The 25,377-nt window shown below is 44.9% G+C and overlaps 2 protein-coding genes across 3 annotated transcripts in view; one reads left to right on the forward strand and one right to left on the reverse strand.

Annotated features, from left to right (window-relative positions):
• On the forward strand, positions 1-21,730 carry ESCO2 (establishment of sister chromatid cohesion N-acetyltransferase 2). Of its 2 annotated transcripts, none has more exons than XM_068936694.1 (11): positions 1-78; positions 3,454-3,522; positions 4,762-5,791; positions 8,041-8,134; positions 11,156-11,216; positions 14,910-15,039; positions 16,768-16,899; positions 17,222-17,311; positions 18,390-18,533; positions 18,878-19,059; positions 20,207-21,730. In XM_068936694.1, the coding sequence occupies exons 2-11, from the start codon at positions 3,470-3,472 to the stop codon at positions 20,367-20,369; spliced, it is 2,079 nt and encodes a 692-aa protein (XP_068792795.1). In that variant the 5' UTR covers positions 1-78; positions 3,454-3,469; the 3' UTR covers positions 20,370-21,730. The 2 variants fall into 2 exon arrangements, with proteins under 2 accessions (XP_068792795.1, XP_009688591.2); XM_009690296.2 differs by lacking the exon at positions 1-78 and adding an exon at positions 2,944-3,021.
• PBK (PDZ binding kinase) overlaps positions 21,721-25,377 on the reverse strand; it is an 11,023-nt gene continuing 7,366 nt past the window's right edge. Inside the window, exons 7-8 of the mRNA XM_068936696.1 lie at positions 24,348-24,524; positions 21,721-22,414 (exon numbers count right to left, since the gene is read on the reverse strand). Coding sequence (XP_068792797.1) covers positions 22,209-22,414; positions 24,348-24,524 — 383 coding nt within the window. The 3' untranslated portion in view covers positions 21,721-22,208. The remainder of the gene's footprint in view (positions 22,415-24,347; positions 24,525-25,377) is intronic.

The raw sequence follows: 25,377 nt of genomic DNA on the forward strand, positions 1-25,377 counted from the left end.
GGGGGGGGAGCGTGACGGGCGGGAGAGCCCGCGCGCTTTCGAAGGCGCGGGACCGTTGGCGGTTGAGGCGGCGCTGAGGTGAGCGCGCGCGGCTCGCTGCGGGCCGGGGGCTGCCGGGGCTGGGGCCGGGCAGGGGGGCTGCCCGGGGGGGTGTGGGGTGCTGGATGAGTGTCTGGTGTGGCGGTGAGGCGTGGTGGGTGAGGGTCTGGTGTGGGGCGTGTGAGGGGTGTGGGGTGCAGGGGTGAGGGTCTGGTGTGGGGTGTGTGAGGGGTGTGGGGTGCTGGGTGAGGGTCTGGTGTGGGGTGTTGAGGGGTGTGGGGTGCAGGGGTGAGGGTCTGGCGTGGCGGTGAGGGGTGTGGGGTGCAGGGGTGAGGGTCTGGCGTGGCGGTGAGGGGTGTGGGGTGCAGGGGTGAGAGTCTGGCGTGGCGGTGAGGGGTGTGTGTGGGGTGCAGGGTTGAGGGTCTGGTGTGGCGGTGTGGGGTGCAGGGGTGAGGGTCTGGTGTGGCGGTGAGGGGTGTGTGAGGGGTATGGGGTGCAGGGGTGAGGGTCTGGTGTGGCGGTGAGGGGTGTGTGAGGGGTATGGGGTGCAGGGGTGAGGGTCTGGTGTGGCGGTGAGGGGTGTGTGAGGGGTGTGGGGTGGTGGGTGAGGGTCTGGCGTGGCGGTGAGGGGTGTGTGAGGGGTGTGGGGTGGTGGGTGAGGGTCTGGTGTGGCGGTGAGGGGTGTGTGAGGGGTGTGGGGTGCTGGGTGAGGGTCTGGCGTGGCGGTGAGGGGTGTGTGGGGTGGTGGGTGAGGGTCTGGCGTGGCGGTGAGGGGTGTGTGAGGGGTGTGGGGTGCTGGGTGAGGGTCTGGCGTGTCGGTGAGGGGTGTGTGAGGGGTGTGGGGTGCAGGGGTGAGGGTCTGGTGTGGCGGTGAGGGGTGTGTGAGGGGTGTGGGGTGCAGGGGTGAGGGTCTGGTGTGGCGGTGAGGGGTGTGGGGTGCTGGGTGAGGGTCTGGTGTGTTGAGGGTATGTGAGGGGCTGTGGGGTGTTCAGTGAGGATCTGGTGTGGCATTGGGGGGTGTGGGGTGGTGGGTGAGGGTCTGGTGGGGTGTTGAGGGTGTCTGAGGGGTGTGGGGTGGTGGGTGAGGGTCTGGTGGGGTGTTGAGGGTGTCTGAGGGGTGTGGGGTGGTGGGTGAGGGTCTGGTGGGGTGTTGAGGGTGTCTGAGGGGTGTGGGGTGGTGGGTGAGGGTCTGGTGGGGTGTTGAGGGTGTCTGAGGGGTGTGGGGTGGTGGGTGAGGGTCTGGTGGGGTGTTGAGGGTGTGTGGAGTGGTGGGTGAGGGTGTGAGGTTGAGGGTGTGTGAGGGTTTGGTGTGATATTGAGGGGTGTGTGAGGGGTGTGGGGTGAGGGTTTGGTGTGGTGGTGAGGGGTGTGTGAGGGGGTGTGGGGTGCTGGGTGAGGGTGTGACATGGCATTGAGGGGTGTGGGATGCAGGGGTGAGGGTCTGACGTGGCACTGAGGGGAGTGTGAGGGGTGCAGGGTTGAGGGTCTGGTGTGGCGGTGAGGGGTGTGTGAGGGGTGTGGGATGCTGAGTGAGGGTCTGGTATGGTGTTGAGGGGTGTGGGGTGCTGGTTGAGGGTGTGACATGGCTTTGAGGGGTGTGAGGTGCAGGGGTGAGGGTCTGGTGTGGTGTTGGGTGTGGGGTGCTGGTTGAGGGTGTGACATGGCATTGAGGGGTGTGTGAGGTGCTGGGTGAGGGTCTGACATGGCTTCGAGACGCACGGTCTGAGCCAGGGGAGTGCTGGCTGCTGGGGCCAGGGCCTGATGCAGCATTAAGGTGCAGTGTATGTGTGGGATGCTAGGGCTTGGTGCCGGGCTGAGAGGCAGGGGGTGTACCCGGGGGGAGATGGGTGCTGCCGCCAGGGTCTGGTGCTGCGTTAAGGTGGAGGATGCATGTGTGCTCGGTATGGGGTGCCAGGATCAGCGTCTGGGTAGTGCTGAAGTCCAAGGTGTATTTGGGATTGCACAATGTGGGATCCTGGGGTCAGGGGTCAACCGTGGAGCGCTTTCGTGAAGCCCTGGTGCGGGGTGTCAGCACACAGGGTGTGTGCAGGCTGTGGGGCGCTGAGGTGTAGGGCTCTGGTGCAACGCTAACGTGCAGGGTGCTTGTGGGGGCATGTGGCTAAGGCGAGAGCTTGGTGCACCGCTAATGTGCAGGGCATCAAGAGGTGCTGGAACTCTTGGGGGAAAGAGCTGTGAATTGGCCTGGTGGTTTTTAAAAGTTATGGAAAGGACTGTATGTGGCTGGGGCTGACAGTGGAGAGATGCTCGCAGGGAACGGCTTGTGGGATCGTCAGGTTAAGAGTGGACGAGTTATAAGCATCCTCATCCTTTTCCCTCAGTTTGTATCTTATACCCTAGCTACCAGCAGGCTCTTCTTCTGTGCTTCCAGAGCCCTTGGCCGAATATGAGGTCGCACGGCCCACCTTTTCTTGTAATTCCCCTTTGCCAGTGCTGCTGTATTTTGAAATTGTATAGCTCTTGATACAGCTACACAGCTGATGATTTTGACTGTCTGCCAATGCTTATGTGATGGCTCACAACAGCTTGTCATTCCTGGGTCACCCCTCGGTCACTGCTTCCCGAAACCGGCAATTTATAAATACCGGCATGTTGTGAAAAACCTCCCCCTACTGGCAGATTATTGAATAAGTTATTCTTTACACCATGTTCTAGTAGTTTTTGAATACTATTAGTCATCTTGGAGATAGGATATTGGGAGTGACTGAATCTAGGGTTTCAGTTATCTTTTCTGTTGTGTTGCTTGTCATGCAAGAAAGTTAATGTCATACAGCAATTATGCCAAACTAGAAGAAATGGAACAAACAGTATCTAGTGTTAAAAGGGCTTAGATGGCTACTTCATTAATGAAGGCTAAAAAAGCTTATTTTATTGCATCTGGCAAGATGGAAGCTGAGAGAGAAACAGATTTTTCTCTAAACCAGTTGGGTGTGAACACAAGGAAAGAGCTCTTTCCCCTTGAAGGTAAATGTCAACATAAAACCCTCATGGAAATGAAGTGACTGTGAATATATGTAGGCAGAGAGCAAGGAGGTTTATAGGGACCACAGCAGTGAGGTCTAGAATGAGCTTTCCAAAAAGAATATGGGAGAAAGAAAGCAAAACTCATTTCTGAATTATCTGATTCGGTTTTAGAAAAGGGACTTATATGATGCATTTGTCCATGCTGACAGGTCCGGACTTGACTCAGAGGATCCTTTCTGTGTGTATCTTTGCTACAGCTTAAACTCAAGTGAAACATAACCCGGAATTATTCTAGTCTCTGTCATTCTGTCAAAAGTTATAATGCTCCGTCACGCTTGAACTGCTTTCACTCAATGTTTCTCCCAGTCCTTCACTGTCTTTTCCTTCTTTACTAAGCTTTTTTTCTAGGCTATTAAAAATGTGTTCTTTCAGGTGCTCTGGTGAAGATATGGCAACTGTTACGCCACGAAAAAGGAACTATAGTTCTACTGATACTGATGGGTATGTTAACTAGTCATAAGTGTTTTTTTTTTTTTTTTCCTTTCCTCTGATTAAAAACCAGTTCTCCGATGCTTTGCCGTTTACACATAGACGTAGCCCTAAGCAGGTCACAAAAGCAGTAGAAAGTGGTTGTTAACTGATTGTTAGGAAACTTAAGAAATAAAAATCCTGGCAATGTTCTGGTAACACTTCAGAAGAAGAAGAAAGTCCAATTTGGAGAGATTTTGATATACAGTAGAGAATTACTTAAAGCTCTGCACAAATATTCCTAAGTGTTAATGGAAAGAAGGTATCTTTTTTTATATATATATATGTGTGTGTAAAAAAGTACTTATTATTTTTCCCTTAAATCTGATGGAGGAGAAGCCATTGACCATGGACAAAAAACTGAATTTTAAATCTGAAATAATAGGTTGTTCTTTGTTCTTTCATAACTACTAGCTGAACAGACTTTTCTCATGTTTGTCCTGTATTTCCCCCGTAAACATATTTCTGGGTGGAGACCAAGAGTGAAGTTTGATCGGTCAATTAGAATGACAAATACTTGAGCAAGCAAGTACTGTTTCAGTACTTACTGAAGAAATACCTCACTCTGTTATGAACTGAGCAATCATATATAATATGTTACAGCCAGAAGGAGGAACAGCTGAAAATGACCTTTATATAAACTGTATATCTGTGTATATTCTTAGCTAGCGGGTTCAAAACTTATTAGTGAGGAACTGACAAGTTTCTAGGCTCTCCCATAGCCATCAGAGTGGTATATGACTTTTGCCTTTTGGGAACTGGTGTAAAAAAGGTGGGAATTTTTTTCCCTATTTTTTTTTTTTCTTCCAGCTTTACCAATCAGACGTACAGGGGAGGGGAAGGTAAAGACAAGCTTTTTCAGAAGCACAAATCTCAGTTGACAGAGTTGGTCTGAAACATATCAAGCATTTCTTTTGCTTAATCATTGACAGCACTGATTATGTCAACAACATTCCAGAAAGTAAAATGACCGTTGTTTTCCTGTGCTTTAAGAAGTTCAGGCAGGAAAATAGATTAGAGGTTTCAAAAAGAAGTGGTGTGAATGGCAAGAAATTCTTATGCCCTATGTTGATCTCTGTTCATGTTTGTTACTGGACATGTACTAATATAGGCAACTAGTCTGAACTAAACTTCACTGTTATTTAAGCCAAGCAGTTACGGAAAGGTTTTCCATAGTATAGATGGTGTTTTGCTTTTCAATGTTTTTTGTAGTGTATCCTTAGCGTTTGAGACGCCAGTGAAAAAACTGATGGCAAGCTTTGATGAAGATCTGTCTCCGCTCAAGAAATCGAGAAATAGTTGGTGTGCTTCTCAAATAAAAAGATTATCTTGCTCCAGTGATGAGCATAAAGAAAATGAAGCTATACCCACGAAGTCATCACTGTCAAGGAAGCTGGATAATTCTCCTCTTCAGACAGCCAGTGTTCCCACAGCTGCATGTAGGGAATTCTCAAATTCTAAACTATCCCCAAAGACTGCTGCCTCGTACAAGTCCATCGTGCCCGTGGTGTCCTTTTATAGCAAGGAAAAGCGATACCTTACTCCTCTTGAGAGGAAACAACTGAATGAGAACTACTCTTTTGGTGAGAGGAAAAATGATGAAAATCTCCCAACTGCCAGTAGGACTGAGAAGACTGATGTGAACTTCAGCAGGAATATAAGCTCAAAACCAGCAAAGCACACAATAAATTCCAGACATGGTAAAGCTGTCCCCAAAAAGCTTAAGAAGGCAAAGGGAGATATGCCACCTGGTAAACCCAGCGCAGAGAAAGAGAATGCTAATTGTCTAATTAAAAAGAAAATGGAGTCACCTTTCAGAGTCCTAAGCATGAAAGTCAAACCCGCTCTGAAACTCCAGTCAGGAGCAGCATTCTTTTCTGTCAGAAAGAAATCACACTCTGGTTCTAAAAAACTACCTGTAGACCCTAAGTCACCCCAGGAGTCCCCCCAGGAGCCCCCCCACTCTCCACAAAGAAACGATCAACCCAGGCTTCTGAGAGCTAATCAGTCTAATTCAGCTAATACAAAAAAGATTCTTGAGGCTGGTGGTATATCGAGGAGTATTTCTGTGCCTCAGAAGAAGGAAAAAGAAACCAGGGAGGGATTTACAAATATCAAAAATGAAGAGAGAGAAGCAGTTTGTGAAGGCAAGACATCTCTGCAGAAAAGTGAAAGCACCTCTGTCATTCAGTTTTGTACTTCAAAATCTCCAGCTGTGGAAGATACTGATGCAGAGAATGTGGTAGGTAGAGGTATGACCAGAGCGGGCATAGGTATTCGGGTGCCATGCGCTGAGCTTGCTTAGCAAGCTGGAAGTAGTGCATGCTCTCGTTATTCGGATATAGGGTACTTAGTAAGACATGTTAGTGGGTTTTGACTAAGAAAACTTTTACAGATTTGTTCCTGCCTTATGAAGGCATAAAACTGTGGCAAACCTTTAATAACTTTATGCTGTCATCCCTGTCTGTTACTACTGCTACACCGCAGTGAAATATTTCATTTATGATAGCTGAAAGGAAAGCTTTTTGGATGATGTTTTGCAAAAGTTAATCTGTATCCTTTTTTTTTTTTTTTTTTTTTTTGCACCATCAAGGGCAAAGCTGGAAAAGAATTTCTTAAACATGTCCTTTTTTGTCTTCTATTTTAATAAATGTAACAAATGCCAAGTCTGACCTTCCTGAATTTTGTAGGAGGTTCTGAGCTTGTATCCTAGGCATACTCCCTAGGTAGTCCGTCTTTTTTCCAAAAGATAAGTCCTTAAAACTGGAGGAAGGAAGTGTTCTCGAGAGCTCTGCTGCAGTACTCCTTGAAGACACTTCCCCTGCCCCGGCTTTTCCTGGGCCTAAGCCTCTCAACAAGTGAAAGAGTTGGTCAGAGAAAGCAAAACTTATCTTTATGTAGAGATTTCTTCTGGGTCATAAGAGTTTTGTTTGCTGGTAAAGCCAGCTGGCATCACTCAAATTATTGCATAGGCTGTAATCTGGTCTGAGATTATCTTTTAGCAATTATATTCTCATTAGAAACCATGTGTGCTAGTTCTGTAGTGAGACAAAGCCCAAATTTATCATGTTTTTAACAAACCAATAATGAGTTTACTGAGCTGGTTTGTATTTGAATAATTTTAACCTCTTAGTGTACTACTGAAGAGGTACAAGCGATTTCTATCTGTTGCTGACTTTGCAGTGAACGTATTTCCAGTGTTTGAGAGGGAAGACGTTTTCTGGGATTTTTTTTTTAAGGGAACCTCTGTCAAAATAATAATAATAATTTTAAAAAAAAGTGACAGCATATTTTTGTAACATACTTTTAATTCCTGTGCAAATATGTCTAGCAGTGCTGGAATGGTTAAACTTAGAAATGAGTCTAGCTCATTGCCAAGCAGTTAATTCTTGCCAGACCTCACTTTTAATTTTATGATTTGCTAGAGAATTGTTTAGTTTGGGGTGTGGATTTTTCTTTCTCACTTAGTGCCTAGGTGTGAAAGGTAAGGGTGGCAGTGGAACGGCTATAAAATATGAAATTGGAACAGGTTTTCATACTATTTCATTACACTTAATGCCATATTTTGCTGTTGCATTCTGTCACCTAAAATGTATGGAAACATTGGAATACATTTTAGTAATTTATATTAGGCATTGGAAAGAAACAATGAACAAGGTGGGAAGTTGTTTTTATAGGACTAATGTGTTTTATATTCCTACATTGGTTCAATAAAGGAAAATTTACTGCCTTCTTTGTTCACCTGTACTGTGTTAGTATCTCTCTCACATTCCTGATTTGATTGTCAATGTGTTTTTACAATGCAGCATTAATAAAAGACAAATGTTGGCTTGTGCAATCTGATCTTGCACATGCAGTGAAAAATATTAGCTTGAAAGCATTTGGGTCTGCTGTGATTGCAGCTTTTGTGCTGGCAAACTATTTCTGAGAGGGTGATCGTGAGAAGAGTATATGAAAAAGAAACACAGGGAGTTTGTTATTGCAAAATCAATATAGGCCAGTCTTGGGCCTTGATCTGGTAGATCATTTCTGATGGAGCCAGTTTTACCTGATGAAATAGGAAATAATACGTAGTCATATGCAAAAGAACAGTGTTTAAGGCAAAAGTGAGTCTGGCAAACTTTGTTTGCAGGAGGTTTCCAAAAGCTATGAAGGTGCGTGGTTCTAGACAGAAAATGAAGCACAGTGCCAGAAGTGCTAAACTGAAGAAGTACTACAAACCTCTACATTTAGCATTTAATAAAAAATAAATAAACATAATAATTAAAAAAGCAGTAGCAGGTAAATCGACCATACATAAGTGTTACTGAGAATCAAAAAGCATGGTCATGATTTGTCATAAATTGAATTTGGTCTTACCATAATAAAGGCAGGTAAATGAGAAATAAGTTGATGATGTTTTAAAGTCCACAAGGTTGCAAGTAACCTACCTGAAAAGTTAATCACATAAAGAGTTATCTTTTTGCCCTAAAAAGTTTTCTTAATTTATAGGATTTTGATGAAATTAGTTCTTCTACTGCCTGTGAATCAGATGATCAGGAGATTATTCCTTCAAGCCAGCCTCCATGTGAGGGGAATAAGAAAGGTGAGTAAGATTATGCATGTCTCGGTGTATGACCTTTGTTGCCATGGGAAAGTGAGGTGGAAGGGATTTTAAAGTCTTTCTAGATTATCTCCTTTTCCCCAATAGGACCAACTCTACTTAAGTCACTAACACTAACTAAGTCTACTTTTTTTTCTTTTTCTAATAGGTTAGACAGTAATGCCTGAGATTCCACAGTCTCCCTGACAAATCTGTTTTAATGTTGAATAATACATAAATTTTATTTGTATCCTGATGTCTAACTTATCTTCCATCTTCATGTTACTGCTTACCCTATTCCCAATGTGATTTGGGAAATTATTATATTTGAAACCTATTATTATCTATCTCTGCATTCTTTTCTCTCCAGGCTACATTGACCTGATTCTTTCAGCTTTCCTTTTAAGTCTTGCTTTTGTATCTTGATTTGTTTTTGTTTTGTTTGTTTGTTTTTTTTTTTTTTTCTGTCAGACCGAGCCATATCTGCAACGTGCTTCAAAACAGGCCTCCATCTGAGGCCTTACTGGCGTAGAGTAGCAGAAAGGGAGTAGTTCATGTTTCACATGCCGTGCTGTTGTATGCATTTCCAAAGAAGCATTGTGCATTTGGTTGGAGATGCACAATAACTGAAGCGTTTAATGCACAGCTGCTGCCCAGAGAGTTGGCCCCTATCTCTTATTCTTGCACCTCTTTATCTTTAGTAGTTCCCCTTATCCTTATTTCAGTATTTGCTTCTGACCATTTTGAATTTAAGAATGCTTTCTAAATTAGATTTTAAAATGCTCCTCTCTGCTAGCTGTTATTAACAAACTTAGAAGTATATGTTATTCCTTCATACATTTCATTCATGAAACTGTTTATTCCTGATAGTCACCTAGAGAACTCTATCCTTTTTCTTTTGACAGTGGATTATTGGCATTATTTGAATGTGACTTTTTTCCCCCGACGCCACTTTGTTCTTCTTGTAGTGGTTTCTCCTAGATCATGTTTCCCTATTGACACAATACGATTTTCAGAACTTTTCAGAACTTTTTCAGAAGTTAATATATTTACCTTTAAGGCATCTATTGTTTCTATCCTTCCTGGAGAATGACAGGTGGCAATAAAAAGAAATTATGCTGCTTTTATGTTATTTTATTGAGGCAGAATAATATGTTGGCCTTTGCCTGCCATCTCATTCTCCAAATATGTGCTAATATGAGCCTGTATGTTTGCAGAAATTGAGGTTATATTGTTGATCACTAATTTCCTGATTTCTCCATTTTTTTTCCCCTTTTAAAGATAGGTAGTATTCCTTTTTCTCGCATTTATGTGTTCTCCAAATTGCCTCAGCAGCCTAGGGTTAATTCAGTCTTGGCTGCTCTGAAAATGGTCAATTGAATCAAGTGTTCTCTTTACATCTTTCTTTATGCCGTGCCAAGTTGGTACCCCCTTTGTATCTTAATTATGATCACATAATCACAACTGATCACCACTAATTATTGTATTGATGGCAGAAATAAAAAGGCGTTAAATATTTTGTCATATCTATCGTCTGTTTTGGTGTTCCCTCCTCTTTCAGTGGCAGACGCTTCTTGGCCCTCCTCTTCCTACTGTAGAATGCTTTCTTGCTGCTGTGGCCTTTCTAGTTATAGCTTATTTTGTATTTTGGCGTTTCTGATTTCAATCCTTCATGTTGTTGCTATGCTTTCCCCTAATTTCTGTTCCCTGTGTGATTCCTTGAGTTCCCAGTCGGTGAAGAACTTGTGATTTAGCCATGTTTGTCTCTTAATTCACTTCTTCCATGCTGGAGTAAATTGGACATCTGGTGTTAATCTTTTTCTTGAGAAACTGCCAACACTCCTTCACTTGTTTTCCCCTTTAGACTTGCTTCCCATGGGAACTTATTTATCTGATTTTGGAACTTACTGAAGTTTATTTTCTTGAAGGTCATCATCTCTCTGCTGTACTTCCCCTTTTTGCTCCAAAGAGTCGTGTACTCTTTTGCTGCCAGCCACATTTCTTTCCATTATCTCCACCTCTTTACTGAAAGACTCCCTCATTGTTTTCTCCACCTGTATGCAAAAGCTGTCCTCATCCCATTCCAAAAGCTTGCTTGACAGTATTGGCCTGTTGGACACCACTTGCCCGTCGTTTTTCCAAGAAGTGTCTGGGCCTTGTAACGTCCTGCATTTATATAAAAGTCTTATGCTTTTTATCATTTATTAGTATCCTCATGACTCCTGTTCTTTTCCATTTGTGAAACTAACAAGAGACTCTTTTTGGGTGTCCTGTTTCCTAGAAACAGCTGGTTCAACTTTATGGTATGTTTTGGAGGCTGTTAGGACCAGCTTTTTTGCTTATATACATTAGTATGTTTTCTGTAGCTGCTAAGGAGTCTCTGTCTATGTGGAAATGCGGTCAAAATGTTACAAGAGCAGAAAGCAGCCAGCAACTAAACTTTCTGTACTTGAAGGGAAAATATTCCTGACTAATAACTTACATGTCTTTCCTTACCAGCTTTGCTAAATTATCCCAGAACTTGCAGCTTGTATGCTTTAACCTAGTGTTGAGTCGGTGATTTTTCCCACCTTCTCCAGGACGAAGAAGCTGTAGCGTCAGGCTGTCTTAGCCAAAGGAATGGAAAATAGGAACGGAAACCTATGCTTGAACGAACGTTATTTGTTATAACAACTTTGTAAATAGCCAAGGAAGCGCTACGCTATTGTGGCAGGGTTTTCTGCTTGATATAATTGTTCAGAATTCCAGTGTGAGAGGGTAAAGCATAGGATAGCCTGATCAACGTCATTTAAGTGAGTTGAAGGTAACTATTTCTGGATACCAGTCATGAACAAATCTTATTATACTACAGTGTCAACAACTTCTTGGTACTTTTATAAACTGTTGTATATAGGAGCCCAATGTTTCATACTTGCGCGTGATTTCAAAGTCTCATTGGTTCCTGAATTACTGTTTCTGTGTATCCGTATGTTCTGTAACTAAAAATTATTTTAAACCACGATAACTTTATTAATCTTTTTCCAGTATCCTCTTCAGCTGCCGTTGTCTACCCCATATTCAGTGCACCCTCTGCTAGCAGGAAAAGGTATGTTAATTTTTGCTAACGTTTCCAGAATGATCAGAAGTTTCATATCTGCAGAGTCGTTATTTTTTAAAAAATAGTACTCATTCTAAAAGTAATGATGGCTTACCTTGCTGTCTCAGTGTATTGAGACAAAAGAAATAATTCTAAGCTTTCAGAACCTGTCTTTTAAAAAGGAAGATGAAAGATTAACGTTGCTTTGGTCTAGGGCACTGATAGCCTGAAAATAAGGAAATGCATGCTTTCTACCTGCCTCTAGTACATTGTGAATTTGGATATATTGTTATTAAGCTGGTGGGCCTCATTTTTTTCCGACTGAAAAAGAAGTAATAGTACTTTTCTCTTAAGTGTTGTTAATGTTCATGATAAAATCACCAGAACTAGGGGACTGTTTCTGGATATGTTCATCACCAAGAACGGCAAAGCCTGGATGTTATTTATCCCCCTATCTGGAGCTTTCATAACCGGCAATAAATTAGCTGAGTTGTATGTACTGGCTGTTCCTCAGATGTCTGCATCTCTCTTTAGCCAGAGAACCTTGACATTTCTAGCTACAAATCTGATTTGGTAGCAGAGTTGTCAAAACAAATCGTCTTTATTCAGACGGTTTGGCAAGTGCAGTATAACGTTGCTTGCTGGGCATACGATAAGTGCTGAGGCATAACTCTCCGTCATTAGAATCTGAAAAAGCATAGGTAAATGCATTTTAACCTGTTGCACTCTAGACAATTAGTAAACATAATATGTATTCATAAATTTACTGCACATTCATCACCCATCAGTCTGTTTACCTTTCTTAAGCTGGTATTCTGGAATACTCTTCTTTGAATTCAGTGTCAAACTGATACCACTCTGCCATCAGGTTCACTGCTTTTCTATATTAACTTTTCCGTAGGTGTGTTTTTGCTACTATTACAGTGCCGTGTCTAACACTGACCAACATCTTCATGGTTTGCAAGTCTGGGGAGTATCTCTGTAAGAGGTACTACTATACAGAAGGTTCCTGAAATGTAAAGATCTAACATAGCTGCGCTAGTGAGGTGCTTTTCGTGTTGCACTGGTTTCCTGAGAAGTTTAAACCAACAGCAGCAGATAGCAGCGTGCTCAAGACTTTTGCCATTTGATCTAGCTGCAGAAATGAGACAGAAGTTAAGATAAAAATGGGTGAAAAGAATTAATTGAAGCATCCACTCATCTCTTCCACTTCCCCATGTTTATCTCAGTGGGTCTTTCATAAGTCTTTTGGGCAGTTTTTGATATTTAGCATGATGTAAAGGAAGCACAAGCTGTAAAGCTTGCATGAACTGCTTGCTTAAATTGCTTGCAGGAACTAGGACTCTGCAGTTGTACTAACTGGTGTCCATGCTTCCAAAGAGCTTATTTCTTCAATTAATTTGTTGCCGTATTCTTAGACTTATAATGGAAAGACTTCTGTTTTCTCACACAAGAACCAGAGCTACTAATCCCTCTCCCGTATTGAATCGACTTCTTGATACATTTTGTTAAATTAGGCTCACAATGTTTTTATTGTTAACATAAAAAAACCACTTGAAATTACTTCTAAAAGAGCCAAAATAAACATTCCAAAATTTGTCACACTACTGTAGTCCTCTGCCCCAGAGAAGTTTTGAGAGATCTGATTACAGAATTTAGTTTGCTTCCTCATATGGCTTTTCAAATACCTTCTGTGGCGCAAATGGAACTCTGGAATATGTGAAAATTCTGGTGTTTGTGATTAACTAAAAATTGGTCTTGGATTTGTGCTCATCACTTCCCAAGAGATGACAGCAAACTTTTCCTACTTATAGTCACAGCTTTGGAAATTCTCCTTAGAATCTAAATCTAGAAAAGCGCTTGGCGCTTGTATCTCTAAATTAGTTCCATGGTAAGGTTCATTGCTCAACCGTTGGAACTTCCCACTTTAGGACTGCGAAGGAAATCCCATATGCATACATACGAAAGTCTACAGGTAATGTTAGAAAAAAAACTGGGCAATTATTAATAAAACTCTAACATGTGCTTCCCAGTAGCTCAAGCCCATGTTATCAGTTAAAAAATTCATATAAAGGCTTCATCTGGATCTTTAGCTCTATAAAGAATTCCTCTTGGCCTTGCCGTCAGTCTGCTCACCTCCTTGGTTAGCTGTGTATTATGCCTCAAAGGTCAGGAAGCTGTCCCTAGTAGATTACAGTGGAGAGCTTAGCTCCAGTACCAAGGGAGTTTTCCTGAAATGCTGCGGATCCTTTTGTCTAAAGATGTTGTTAACATGAGGGTCCTTGATTTGTTGATGATGAAGCAGAAAATGGGTGGGAGAATGGTCTTGGGACCCCAGCAGTATGTGGAGTGTGGCCTTCAGACCAAGCTACGGTAAATCTTGGCCAAAACTTTGTGAAAAATTCTTGTATGCTTAGATGAAAATGTTTCATAGGTTATTGGAGTTCAATTTTTCATTTTGTTCCCTTTCTTTTTGTAAGGGGAGGTGAGTGATATATTGTGTACTTACAGTCAGCCTTCCTCACAAAATGGGAATACTTGAGGCTTTGTAACTTTGCTGCTACTTCTGCTGAGACTGGCAGAATAGGACGTTTATCCTTGCCTCATGTCACGTTGCCCAGAAATTTAGTCGTTTAGAGTTGCTCAGACCAAGATGTTGGATTATGGATTGCAGTGCAGCTGTACAGCAAAGCACACGTTCCCTTTGCCGGTCTTGCTTAAATACACAGGTATCTGTAGTTATTTCTTTGCGCTCATCTCTTTGAGCCTCTAGGTAGTTGGGGACCTTACAAAGCCAGAGGGCTCCTAAACTAATAGAAGGGTAGGCTCTGCATTTTCCACTTGCGCCCTTGGTGCAGAGTTTCTGACTCTGGGATTTGATTCAATGCCTGACATTGGCTTTTGGTGACCTGTTCTGTTGCTGAGTGTTGGGTTTATTGTCTAAAGGCTGTATTGCAGCACTTAGTGGCTACAGTCCTCTGCCAGGATTTTGGGTTTGTTGTGCTTTGCCTTGAAAAGGGAGGTATGGTTTTGAATGCCTGGAGTGTACTAGGCACTGACCCCTTGCCAGTTGTAGTAAGCGGGGTTCTCTCTTGCCATGTGTTTAGGTGAGAGATTACAGCTGTAATTTTATGCAGAAACTGGACATTGAAGGGTATATAAGGAGCATAGCTGTGGGATTGTTGAGAGAAACTTTGATTTTTGGATCCCAGTTGGACTTGGGTGTGAGAGTGTCAAGCCTGAAGCTGCCTGAAGCTCTGAGCTTGCACAGAAGTGTTTTGGATGTCTAGTCGTGATTGAGCAGTAGTCTAAGGATGCAACTACTGGCCTTGGACAGTTTCCATGCTTCATGGATCTGGACCTCTGCTTTTCAGTTTTTGTTGTATATCTCTTTGTGACTTTTCAAGGAACTGCTGAGTTATGGCGAGTGGTAATGCCCTAACGTCCTTGAAATAGCGTGCTTGTGGAAGTGAGAGAGGTGCTTAGTCAATTTAACTCTTCTGATGCAATTGCTGTTCTTCCTGAAGCATCCCTCCTTCCCTGCAGAGGACTTGGCACCACAGCTCTCAAGAACCTAGCTTTGCTGTATCTGGTTTAGTTGAGGGTATTCTGTAATAAATGTTGCTACTTTATCCTGAGCACCGGACTTGCGATTTAACCTTTTTATGGAATAACTAATTTGTCTCTGAAACGATTTTTCAGGGCACAGGCTAACCTAGATGAATTGACTCTTCCGTGTGGATCCAACCCACCTGCAAAAATGGCTCACAACCTGCAGAAAAACAAGAAGACAAAAGAACTCTGCAAGCGCTCCAAAGATCAGATGATAATTGTAAGGTTCCCTTTAGGGTATTCTGGATCCTTTGGGTAGCCTGTCACTGTGACAGTGAGGAAATGAGAAATATGTCTTGAGGCTAACCAGTAACTAGATTTCCTTAGATATAAACCTCAAACAAACCACACTGCAACTACCATAACAGGACAGTGATTGAAGTATTCAGCACTACACTCAATTTTAAGTATTGAATACCTCTTTTTCCAGAAGTTCAGATGCTAGGATAGTAGGAGTAGTTGGGAAATACATTCTTATGGTTTCTCTGGGACTAACACTTTTTTATATTTCAAAATTAATAAGAGCTTTATGGAACATGATGTTTAAAAAACAAAAAACCGAAAACAAACAAAAACTCAACCAAGCCTGTACAGATACTATAGGAGTGAGTTTGTTTGACTTTTTTTCCTTTCCCACGACTTCGTGGCCTGCTGTGTGAGCAGAGTCAGCACAGTACTGCAACCGCAGCAGCAAATGGCTAATGTCAGCAAGGGCAGTACAGAAGTAGGAATGTGCTTTCCCCCCTCACCCTCTCTTTTTTTTTTTTTAAAGTCATTCTGTAGCTAAGAGTTTAGCCTGAAATGTAGGTCTGTTAATTCATGGTTGCCTGTTCAGTAGATGTGTATCTCTTCCTGCTTTTGCCCAAAATCATTAGCAGTCAGTTACAAGATACCCATCATGTACATGGGTTTCCAGAAAATATGCCCTCAGTTTTAATTAATCTTTTTATTAAACCATTCTAACTCAGTGACATCCATGACTTTTTTCAGCCCGTTTCCTGAGGAAATGGGGTTTATGTGATCATTCTTGTCTATTGATTTGCCCTTCTAGCAACTTTTCAATCTGTTAGACAATTTCTGCCAAATTTGACAAGAAGAGCAGAGTACTCAAAGATACAGATTCTTGTGAATGTTGTAAAAATTGGTCCACGTGAAAGAGAGGAGCCCAGGTGAGTGCCTGCCCTGAGAGGAAAGCTGCAGTATGTACACAGTACATCCGTTGCCCTCGCTCACCGAGGGCTGGCTGGCCGGCTGGCAAGCCTCAAGCTCTAAACCCGCCGCAGCGCAACGCAGGGCTGCTTTGTTTAACTAGCTGCTGGCCGGGCACGTGAGGGAGCAGGGATGGACTGTAGATGCTGTGAGATGAGAGGGGAGCCCATACTGGGCGCTCAGGGAAGGGAAAGCAGCTGCTGCGTTAGCAGGCGAAGCAGGGAAATAAGACATGCATTCATTGAGAAAAAAAAAAAAAAAACAAAAAAAAACCAAAAAAACTAGGCTTCATTTTGTTTTACTACTTAAAGAGTAACCTGCTGTTTGTTTGCACAATTGACATTTAATGCCTTCTCTTCCCCTCCCTGTGTCCTGACATATAAAGCAAGCCTTTTTTTTTTTTTTTAAGTAGGACAATATAGTCTTTTCACCAGTTACTTGTTTTTTGTGTTCTCTTAGATTGCTTGTTTATTCAATGAGAATGTTGCTGATCTGTCTATTCCATATCCAAATAATGGATTCATCATATGCCTTGAATAAGTAAATGTATAGTTTTAAATGTTCTGCAAATAAAGAAAAGTTTGTCCTCTTCTTTTCGAATTCAAATGAAACCAAATATTTGAGTCTTTAATTGTTACTGTGATCAATTCTTAACTTAATTCCTAAATTGGTTATTTTTTTTTGAACAGCTGTTCAGCATGCTTGATGTTCATGCTTAGCTGATACTGTTTCTTACCAGGATGCTGGTCAGAAGCATTTTGGGGCTGTCGTTTGCAAGTCGTGTGGCATGATCTACGCAGCCGCTAGCCCAGAAGATGAAGCCCAACACATCCAGCACCACGAGAGATTCCTCGAGGGACTCCGATATGTGGTGAGGCAAAGGTTGCATTTGCATGTGAGCTAAGGAACGTTGGAGGAAGTAGTGCATGTTATTCAGGTACAAAAGTCAAGACAGCTGCAGAAGAGGTTTTGTCCTCCAAAGGGGAGGCTGAAATAAAAGTTGCATGCAATTCCAGCAACTGTCTGTGTTCATAAAGTTGATAAATGTGACTTGACTTTCTTCCTGAAAACTGAAGTGGTTCAAATTACACCTTCATCTGCCAAAGTCTCCACTGAATCACTTCCTCTCTCTTGCTAGATCACTAACTTGTTTTTTGGGTTTTTTGTTTGTTTTTTTTTGTTTTCCTTGGCAGGGCTGGAAGAAAGAACGGGTTGTGGCAGAGTTCTGGGATGGGAAAATTGTATTGATTCTTCCAGACGACCCAAAATACGCAGTCAAGAAGGTGCAGTTTTTCAGTTTGGGGTTTGTCGTGGGTTACTTTTCTGCTGGTTCAGCTCCACAAACTACCTCCGTGCATGACCATATGTTGCTTGCCAGTGCACAGGAGGGAATAGGAGAGCTGGGTGGGATTATTACAGCTTGGACTTGAGCAATCCAGGTTGCTGTGGACATACATCCTAACTGTTCCTCTGGAGAGTGACAGCTGTCCCACTCCCAGGCCTGAAGCTCTTGTTCTTAAGTGACCAACATAACCTGATCCCTTCTGTACCAGGGAGGAGGGATCTGCAGCTGTTTTAGCTCTTTGGCGCTGAGATACGAGCCACTTGCTCTCCCTGAGCATTTATTTTCGTGGGTAGTTCCATGAGCTCCAGGAGGCATGGATTTCTTACACAAACGCGCTTTGTTGGAGTGAGCTAGTACTGTTACCTGGCACTGAAGTCGCTACAGCACGAAACAGGCTGGTATGAGTAGTCGTAGGGCTGGGGTGAGAGGCAGCTGTGCTCCGTGCCCCGCAGGAGATGTAGCGGTAAGAAGACGCTGCTGGAGCCTGTCCTCTTACTCTGATTGGTGTCATTGGCTCAGTACAGTACAATGCTGAAAAATGCTGCTTTTGATGCCAGGGCAAGATAGTTAACTAAGTTGTCCAAAGAACTGCTTTCTCTAGCTGCAGAGACTCCTTTTCTATGGACTTGACTGAAGAAAAGTGGGTTTTGGACATCTGTACTTTGTTGCCTACACAATTTGCCCGTCTGTGAGGAGATGGCTGTTCTGTTACAGGACTGCTTCTTGTTTAAAAACTGTTTTTTAAAAAAAGAAAAGTTTTAAAAACTGTTTCTGAAGAGACTGTTCCTAAATAATAGGCATTGAAATGCAAGTCTCCTGCCAGACTAGCTACATGTGCAGCAAGAACCCTGGTATCGTAGGGAGTTGCAAAGTGTTTCGCAGCTACATCGTGAAGCCTTACTTTGGGTGACCATAGAATTATACTGGGGGAACAAGCCCCAGTTCTAGCAGGGTTCACTCCGAGTCAAAGAATGTGCGTGTTAGCTGCTAACATGGCCCTGTTTTTGTTTTCTTAGGCAGATGATGTGCGAGAAATTGTAGATAATGAACTAGGATTTAAGCAAGTTACTTTGAACTGCCCAGCCAAGACCAAAATGTATCTGTTTGTGTCCAATGAGAAGATGATTGTTGGGTGTTTAGTGGCTGAATCAATCAAACAGGTACATGTTATGAATTGTATGGATGGGGGGCAAAATTGCAGGCTAATGACTGGGGTTGTTAGCGTAAGCTATACCAGAAATCCTGGCCTTGTGTAAGAAAGGGAAAAATAAAATTGACAAAATGACTTTGGCGCTCGAACTCTTGTCAGAGGTGTTGCTGAGAGGAATTTGTATGGACTGATACTGATATAGCGAGCTTCCATTTGAACGTGGTTTGGGTACCGCTTTATGCAGTGGTTTGCCTTGTAAAAACAACAGAAGACATAGTTGGGGTTATAGTTACGTTGGCTGCTATACGTCCTTTCAGGAAGGAGCAGCTTAATGCCTCTGTTTGTCCCTGCCAGGCTTTCCGGGTGCTGTCAGAGCCGGGAGCTGCGCAGTCCCCTGGGCAGGATGCCCTGCAGCACCAGCGAGCCTGGCGCTGCTCCGCAAAGCCCGAACCCGCCATCTGCGGAGTCAGCAGAGTCTGGGTGTTCAGCCTGATGCGCAGGAAGGGGATCGCGCGTCGCATGGTGGATGTGGTCAGGTACAGAGCTGGGCCAAGTCTCTCCCGCCTGCAGTGTGGGAGAGGAAGCCCAGGAAAGCAGGGAGCAGCGTTGGATTGGGATTTGAGCTGATGCTTACTCTTGAGGAGAAAGTGGCGATTGCAGCAAAAAGCATTTAGACGCAGCTTAGGTGCTTTGTTCCTTAAAGGAAAGGTATAAATTTGTATTATTAAGCAAGTCTGAAATCCTCACTCTCTAGTGAAGAGGTATCAAGTGAATGGATTAAAAATATGTAACTCAAGATCTGACACAAGTGTGGGCCAAGTTATTAAGTGCTGGGTGTAACATGAACACAGAGCTACATTGACTGGATTTTTAAAGAAAAACTATTTCTGTTGGAAAGGAATATATTTTTTTAATTGAACTAGTTGATGTGCTTGAAAACTTGAGTTTTTCCAGGTGGGAAACTCCAAGCATTTCAAGTGCATTTAGCTTTGATGAAACTAAAAAGCATACTTTTGAGAAACTTCCCTGTGTATTAACATGGGTCCTTGAGGTTTAACTTCTTAGTAGTCTCTGAGCTCTTAGTAATACACATCATCTTTGCTCATAGTATCTGCTCACTATGTATTTGTAAAATATAGATTCTTCTGTTTTGAGCTCAGGATTCTTAAAATTCACCAGCCAATGTTTGATTTCCATTTCCTCCTATTCTGTGGTTAGTGTTTGACTTGCCAGTAGATGTACTACCTCCTTAAAACAAGTGAGGCTCCTGCGCTTCCAGGCCCGTAGGAAGTATGAGACAAATGGACCTCAGGCGTCTCCCGAGCATCGAGAGGTTACTGGCATTGCTGGGGTGGGCTTCGCTCAGGAACTGCTCTGGGACATGAAACTGAAACCTCCGGGCTTCCAGATAAAATTCCAGGGGGTGTAGTGGTATTCTCTGTACTCCGTCTTGTATTATCCTTTTTGCTACTCTTAAACATCCTCCTGATTGATTAAGCCAGAATCCAAGACAGCAAATGGGCATCTGAAACCTGTCCTCTCTGGTTTGAAAGCAAGGGTATAAAAGAAATACCAGCTCCCTGTGGAGAAGGGGCGGGAGAGAATCTCCAGTGTGGACTGTTTTACAAGTCAGATAAAACAGCCTATTACTTGCACTGCACTCATAGCTCTGTTCTCTTTCAGGAACACGTTCATGTATGGGTGTTACCTAAGCACGGATGAAATCGCCTTCTCTGACCCAACACCAGATGGCAAGCTGTTTGCAACTAAATACTGCCAAACCCCTAACTTCCTTGTTTACAATTTTATTTGTTATAATCAAGTCAAATCAGTTAGTGTAAGTTGAATCAAAGCTTAATTTGTTAATCCCTCTCAAACAATTTGTGTTTTTAAAATAACAGTGAAGTGTTGTTACTGGGCCAAGCTGCATTTTCCTACTGAGCGCTAGTTCTTCTCTCCAGCTTGTGATCAAGCTGTGAGGAAAGAGGTGTGTCACTTTCTGTACAGAATTGTTATATATTTTAATGTATACTGTGAAACCAAGCAGCCAAAAGTTTGCTTGGATTTCAACTAGACTTTTAAAAAAAAGTTTATTCTGAAACTAAGTTTTATTGCAAATAACTTAATTTCTTTAAAAGTTCTGTTAATATAAAGATGTCTGTCTTCCCCTGATGCGTGGGTACTTAGCCTTCTGCAGTGTGCGTGTTTTGGTGTTGCTGTAGGCAGGAATGCAGCAGCAGGGGAGCATTGGGCAACTTATGTTATGTGTGAGGATTGTGTCTGCTAACTCTAGCCTGTGGCTTGACAAAAAGCTGCCGCTAACTGGCTACTTCAAACACGCAGGAGATGAATGTAAAGGGCTGGTCTGCAGGGCCTTTGTACAAGCAGGCAACTAGAGACTAGAGCTAACACGAGCAAGAAACATCCTAAAACTGAGGCACGTAGACTTTCACAGGCACGATTTCCCCTGGTTCCAGCTGTAACGAGGGGAACTCCTGCTTGCGGGGGCAGATTCAGGGGTGGTGGGGTATGGGAAGCTGTCACTTGGAGTGCCTGTTCAATAAACTGTGTGTTGAAACCTTGCTGCCTGAGCTTATTTCTGGGCACAATAAGGGATGTGGAAAAATAGCCCAAGCTCTCCTAATTCTTTGAAAGCAGAGGGAGGGAGGCAGGCTCAAAGAGTGGCTAAAACTAGCAGCTGAAAGAAGCATATGGGAACAGGACAAAGGAATGCTATGATCTAGTCTTTCTTTATCCTGCTGTGTGTTTTCTTTAATAATGCCCCAGAATGCTTTTCCTTGAACAACCTACACAGGCTCTTAGTCTTGCACAATCCTGTAAACCACCCTGTTGTTGCAGAAAGCCTCCCCCTTGTCTTGTCTCCAGGCTCTGTGGTGAGTGCTCACGGCAGTCCGGGGTAATGACGTGCTCAGCGCTCACCCCTGTCTGTTGCTGAGTCCTGCGGCCCAGAACTGCTTGCAGAACACAAACACCCTCGACCAGCTGGAGAACCAAAGGAGCATCTTAGCAGAGCTCCAGGACAGGGAACAGCACAACACCCCCAGCCCTGCTGAATCTCCTGGGCCACGCTGCCCTGCAGAGCCACCTCGCACAGATTAGCAGCCCAGGGACCACTGGCTGTGAGAAGGGCAGTCTAATGGGGGGGAAGGTGTTAGGAAAACACCACCACTTTCCCATCAAGGTGGAGAAAGAAATTTATTTTAGAAGTTTTAGTCACAAAAAAACAACAGAGCAACAGGACTGAACTAACAGACAAACACATACAGGGGAAGTTACTCTATTTACAATGGTAATGTGACAGTTAAAAGCACCTACCAACGGGGCACTGCACAGGGAGTGTGTGGGGGGGCAGTTAAGGACCTAAGTGCAGGCGGGAGGGGGACTTCAAGTCCCAGTCACCTCAGGCCTATCCTTAAAACGTAGTGCTAAACCAGGGGTTCTCTAATCTTAAAGAAATCAGCATCTGTTTTGAAATACACAGAACAGGTTTCACATACTATAAAGATACGTACTACAGGGATAGCTTTCCTCCTCTGTCTGAAGCTGGCCCTGCAGTACTCAGCAACACCTACCACGACTCAAGTGCACTGGACACGCACCTGTGCATGGTGGGGCACACAAAAAGCGCTCCTGAACCTGCTGCCGCGTGCTGGAGGCAGGGCACTCACTCCCAGGGCAGAGCTGTCTCCAAGACTTCCACGATGTGAGCCGCAGAGGGGCGCTTCTGTGGCTCCTCGCTGGTGCAGATGGAAAACAGTTCGATCATTCGCTGGTACGACTGGTCCAGCTCCTCCATGTTCAGGGCTGGCCTGGTTCCCAGAGCTGCATAATATGCATCATCATCGAAGTCATCTTCATCAAAAGAGTCATCTGGCCAAGAACATTTCAAACGTATCAGTAATGGCAACAGACTTGTTGTGCATGCCTCCTCTAGGGCTCCTGACACACCTTTAACTTCAGTTTCCCCTCCTTTTTTGTGCAGGAAAACAGGGTCCTGGATTTGGGCCCTCACTCCACAGGGCTGCCCTGGCCTTCACTCAGCTCTGCTCCCTTGACCCTCACAGCTTTAGGCCCTGGCCACCATCATCCATCATCCACAGCCAGGCTCCTGCCACCCAGGTACTTACAGTCTGCTGCTTTAAACCAGCATCAATCATCTTCGCCGTCCAGCACCAAGCACCAGGGTGCTGGGCCAAAGCCTCCCGCCGTCCCCGACACCAGCCCCGAGTTGCACCCTGCTGCGTGCGCCTCATGGAAACAGCCGCCGCCAGCAGTTACCCAGGTGCACGGTTTGGAGCCCCGAACAGCCAGACGCATTCCTGGAGGTTTTTCCGCCCAAGAGGCCGTTTCCTTGCAGAGGGCCGGCAGGACGTGAACGCTGTGTCAGTACAGCCGTCGGCTCCTCACCGGCAGAGCCCACCTCGAGGTACTCCCTTTTGTTAGCTTTAACTACTGTCTGGGATAAATCACCAGTTTTCCTTTTGACTTAAGTTGCTTATTTTAGAGCTGTATCCAGCTCGCTTCTCCCACCAGAAGAAATCCAAGTCGCCCCTGTCAAGCCTGTGGCCTGAGAAGGGAAGTCTGCAGCTCAAACATGCTGGATGCTGAGACTGGGAGACAAGCAAGACCTGCCAGCAGCACAGACACTCCAGTTAGGGAGCGAGCCAGCCTGCAGGCGCGCGGGCTCCCTTCCGCTCCCCCTCTGGGATCTGCAACTGCCCTGCTGAACTCTGAACGAGGGCACAAATCCCCAGCGAGGCGGGCAGGAGCTGCCCAGAGCCACTCGCGCGCTTCACCTTTCGATCTGTAAAAGCCAAACGGGGGTTGAGCAGCCCAGGTGCAGCCCCCTGCTCCCTTGGCCTGAGCACTACGAGTGCACTCCGGCTTCTCCTTTCTGAAAAGCTCAGCTACCTCGACCTATTTTTGTGCTTCACTTACAGGATGGTGTCGTTTTAAGTTGTCCTGACCACATCATTTCGGTGTTACCTAGACAGCATCCATCACGCTGCTGCGGCATGCAGATACTGCTATGCTGCCCTGATGGCAGCAGGGGAGCATGCAGGACAGAGGCCTGGAGCCTGGCCCGAGCCTGCTGCTTGCATCTCAGAGGAACAGTAGTGTGGCTTGGGGACATCTTTCAAGCATACTGACAGAGCTAGGAACTGTGCTGATGGGAATTGGACGAGCAGCCGAATTTCAAGTTCTCTCCAACTGTTTGACGAGCAGCTGGAGCGCCTACAAAGAACGCTGGCTTGCGCTATGATTAGTTATGATCATTTATCAACTCGCCCTTTGGGGTTAAAAAGCCAAACAAACTTGAAAGCAGCCCAGCCACCTGCAAAAACACTTGAACGAAGCTGGCAGGCACACGGTCTGCCGAAAGTCCTCGGGGCAGCGCTCAGCACTTCTGTGCCGCAGCGAACGCCCGGGGAAGCGAGGCAGGGCTGGGAAAGGCAGCAGCTGCACTGCGGTTGAAGGTGGAGCACAGGGCTGCAGTCAACGGGCAGGAAAAGGCAGGGCTGTTCCCCAGCGCTCACTACCGCTTCTCCCTTTTCCTCAAAGAACCCCTGAAGTGAACAACACAAGTGGATTCAGACGCCTGGCTTTGTCGGGTTTTTGGCTGAACGGACAGAGGTGATGGTTGCCAGCCTGAGGGCTTGCAAACATGAAAGACTGACTATTTTGGTGGTACTAACGTGAACTGTAAAAAAAAAATTAAAAAATCCTCCAGGAGAATAAAGTGCTTCTAGAAGCAGAAGCTGCCCAGCAACTCACAACCAGGCAGCAAGAAAGAAAGACAAACCTTCATCATCACTGTCACCTCCCAGGTTGAGATGGGGCACAGAGAGGGTCATCATTTCCCAGAGAGTCAGCCCAAAAGCAAAGATGTCGGCCTTATCGGTGATGACGCCGTCCTCTTGCAGAGCTTCCTTGGGCTTCCAGGGCTCGGTGCCGATGTAGCATGCCTCCGGGTCGCTCACTGGAAGGAAACAAGATTACTTAGTTATGTGCTGGGACTCGCAAACATGGCAAGATGTGCTCACAGCTGACCACACCAGCTGGTCAAGACGCTCCAGGCATACTCAGGCCAAAGGGCACGCTCTCTTTGCGACTGAGCCCGTTTGTTCTTACGGATCCACGTAGTCTCAAATTCCCTGTAACCGGCGACATGCTCTGCTCAGCAGCAGTGCCAGACACAGCAGAGCTCACACTTCTCCTCCGCAGGAGCTGCTGAACGCGGTCCCCGCAACGCACGTTAGGGAGCGCAGAGACTTGCACGTCAGAGCGCCTCTGAGGCGAATGTCGCCGAACGCGCAGCAAACGGCTGAAGCGAGAGGCCAGAGCGGATGTGCTCTGTGGCTTAACCCCTACTATAAGGAACCCTCCAATGAAGAGATGAGAGACTACCTGAGTTTTACACAGCCATTTCCACTTCTCAGCTTTGCACCTCTGGGGATGCAAGATCAGGGTGAGAAGCACTTGCAGGTCACCCTTCCCTTCCCTTCCCAGACCTGCTCGCTCAGCCGGTGCCAAAGGACAAAGCCAACCTGGTCCTCCGAGGCTGACCAGGCTCCATCGATCCCTTCTACCACAGTACCTCCTGCTGGCCCCACCGTCATTTCATTTTCTTTACTCCAGCACAAATCAAATTCTTGCTACTTTGTTTAATTTAACATCTCCACGAGCCTTGGGAGAGTCCAAGGAGGACTCGCCTTGGGAGAGTCCAAACAATCTGTTGCCAGCCTGATGAAGGAAGCACCAGGTGTGACTCCGTTCCTTGTATCTGTCCCCATTCTGGCCCCCTCAGCCCCCTGCCAAGGCAGCACACAGTT

The sequence above is a fragment of the Struthio camelus genome, chromosome 3, assembly GCF_040807025.1.
Source record: "Struthio camelus isolate bStrCam1 chromosome 3, bStrCam1.hap1, whole genome shotgun sequence".
In the NCBI taxonomy this organism is placed as follows: Eukaryota; Metazoa; Chordata; class Aves; order Struthioniformes; family Struthionidae; genus Struthio; species Struthio camelus.

Coding starts and splice junctions, on each gene's coding strand:
- ESCO2 (XM_068936694.1), top strand. CDS start 3,470: ATGGCAACTGTTACGCCACGAAAAAGGAACTATAGTTCTACTGATACT. Junction 5,792..8,040: donor ATACTGATGCAGAGAATGTG/GTAGGTAGAGGT, acceptor CTTAATTTATAG/GATTTTGATGAAATTAGTTC. Junction 11,217..14,909: donor CCCTCTGCTAGCAGGAAAAG/GTATGTTAATTT, acceptor ACGATTTTTCAG/GGCACAGGCTAACCTAGATG.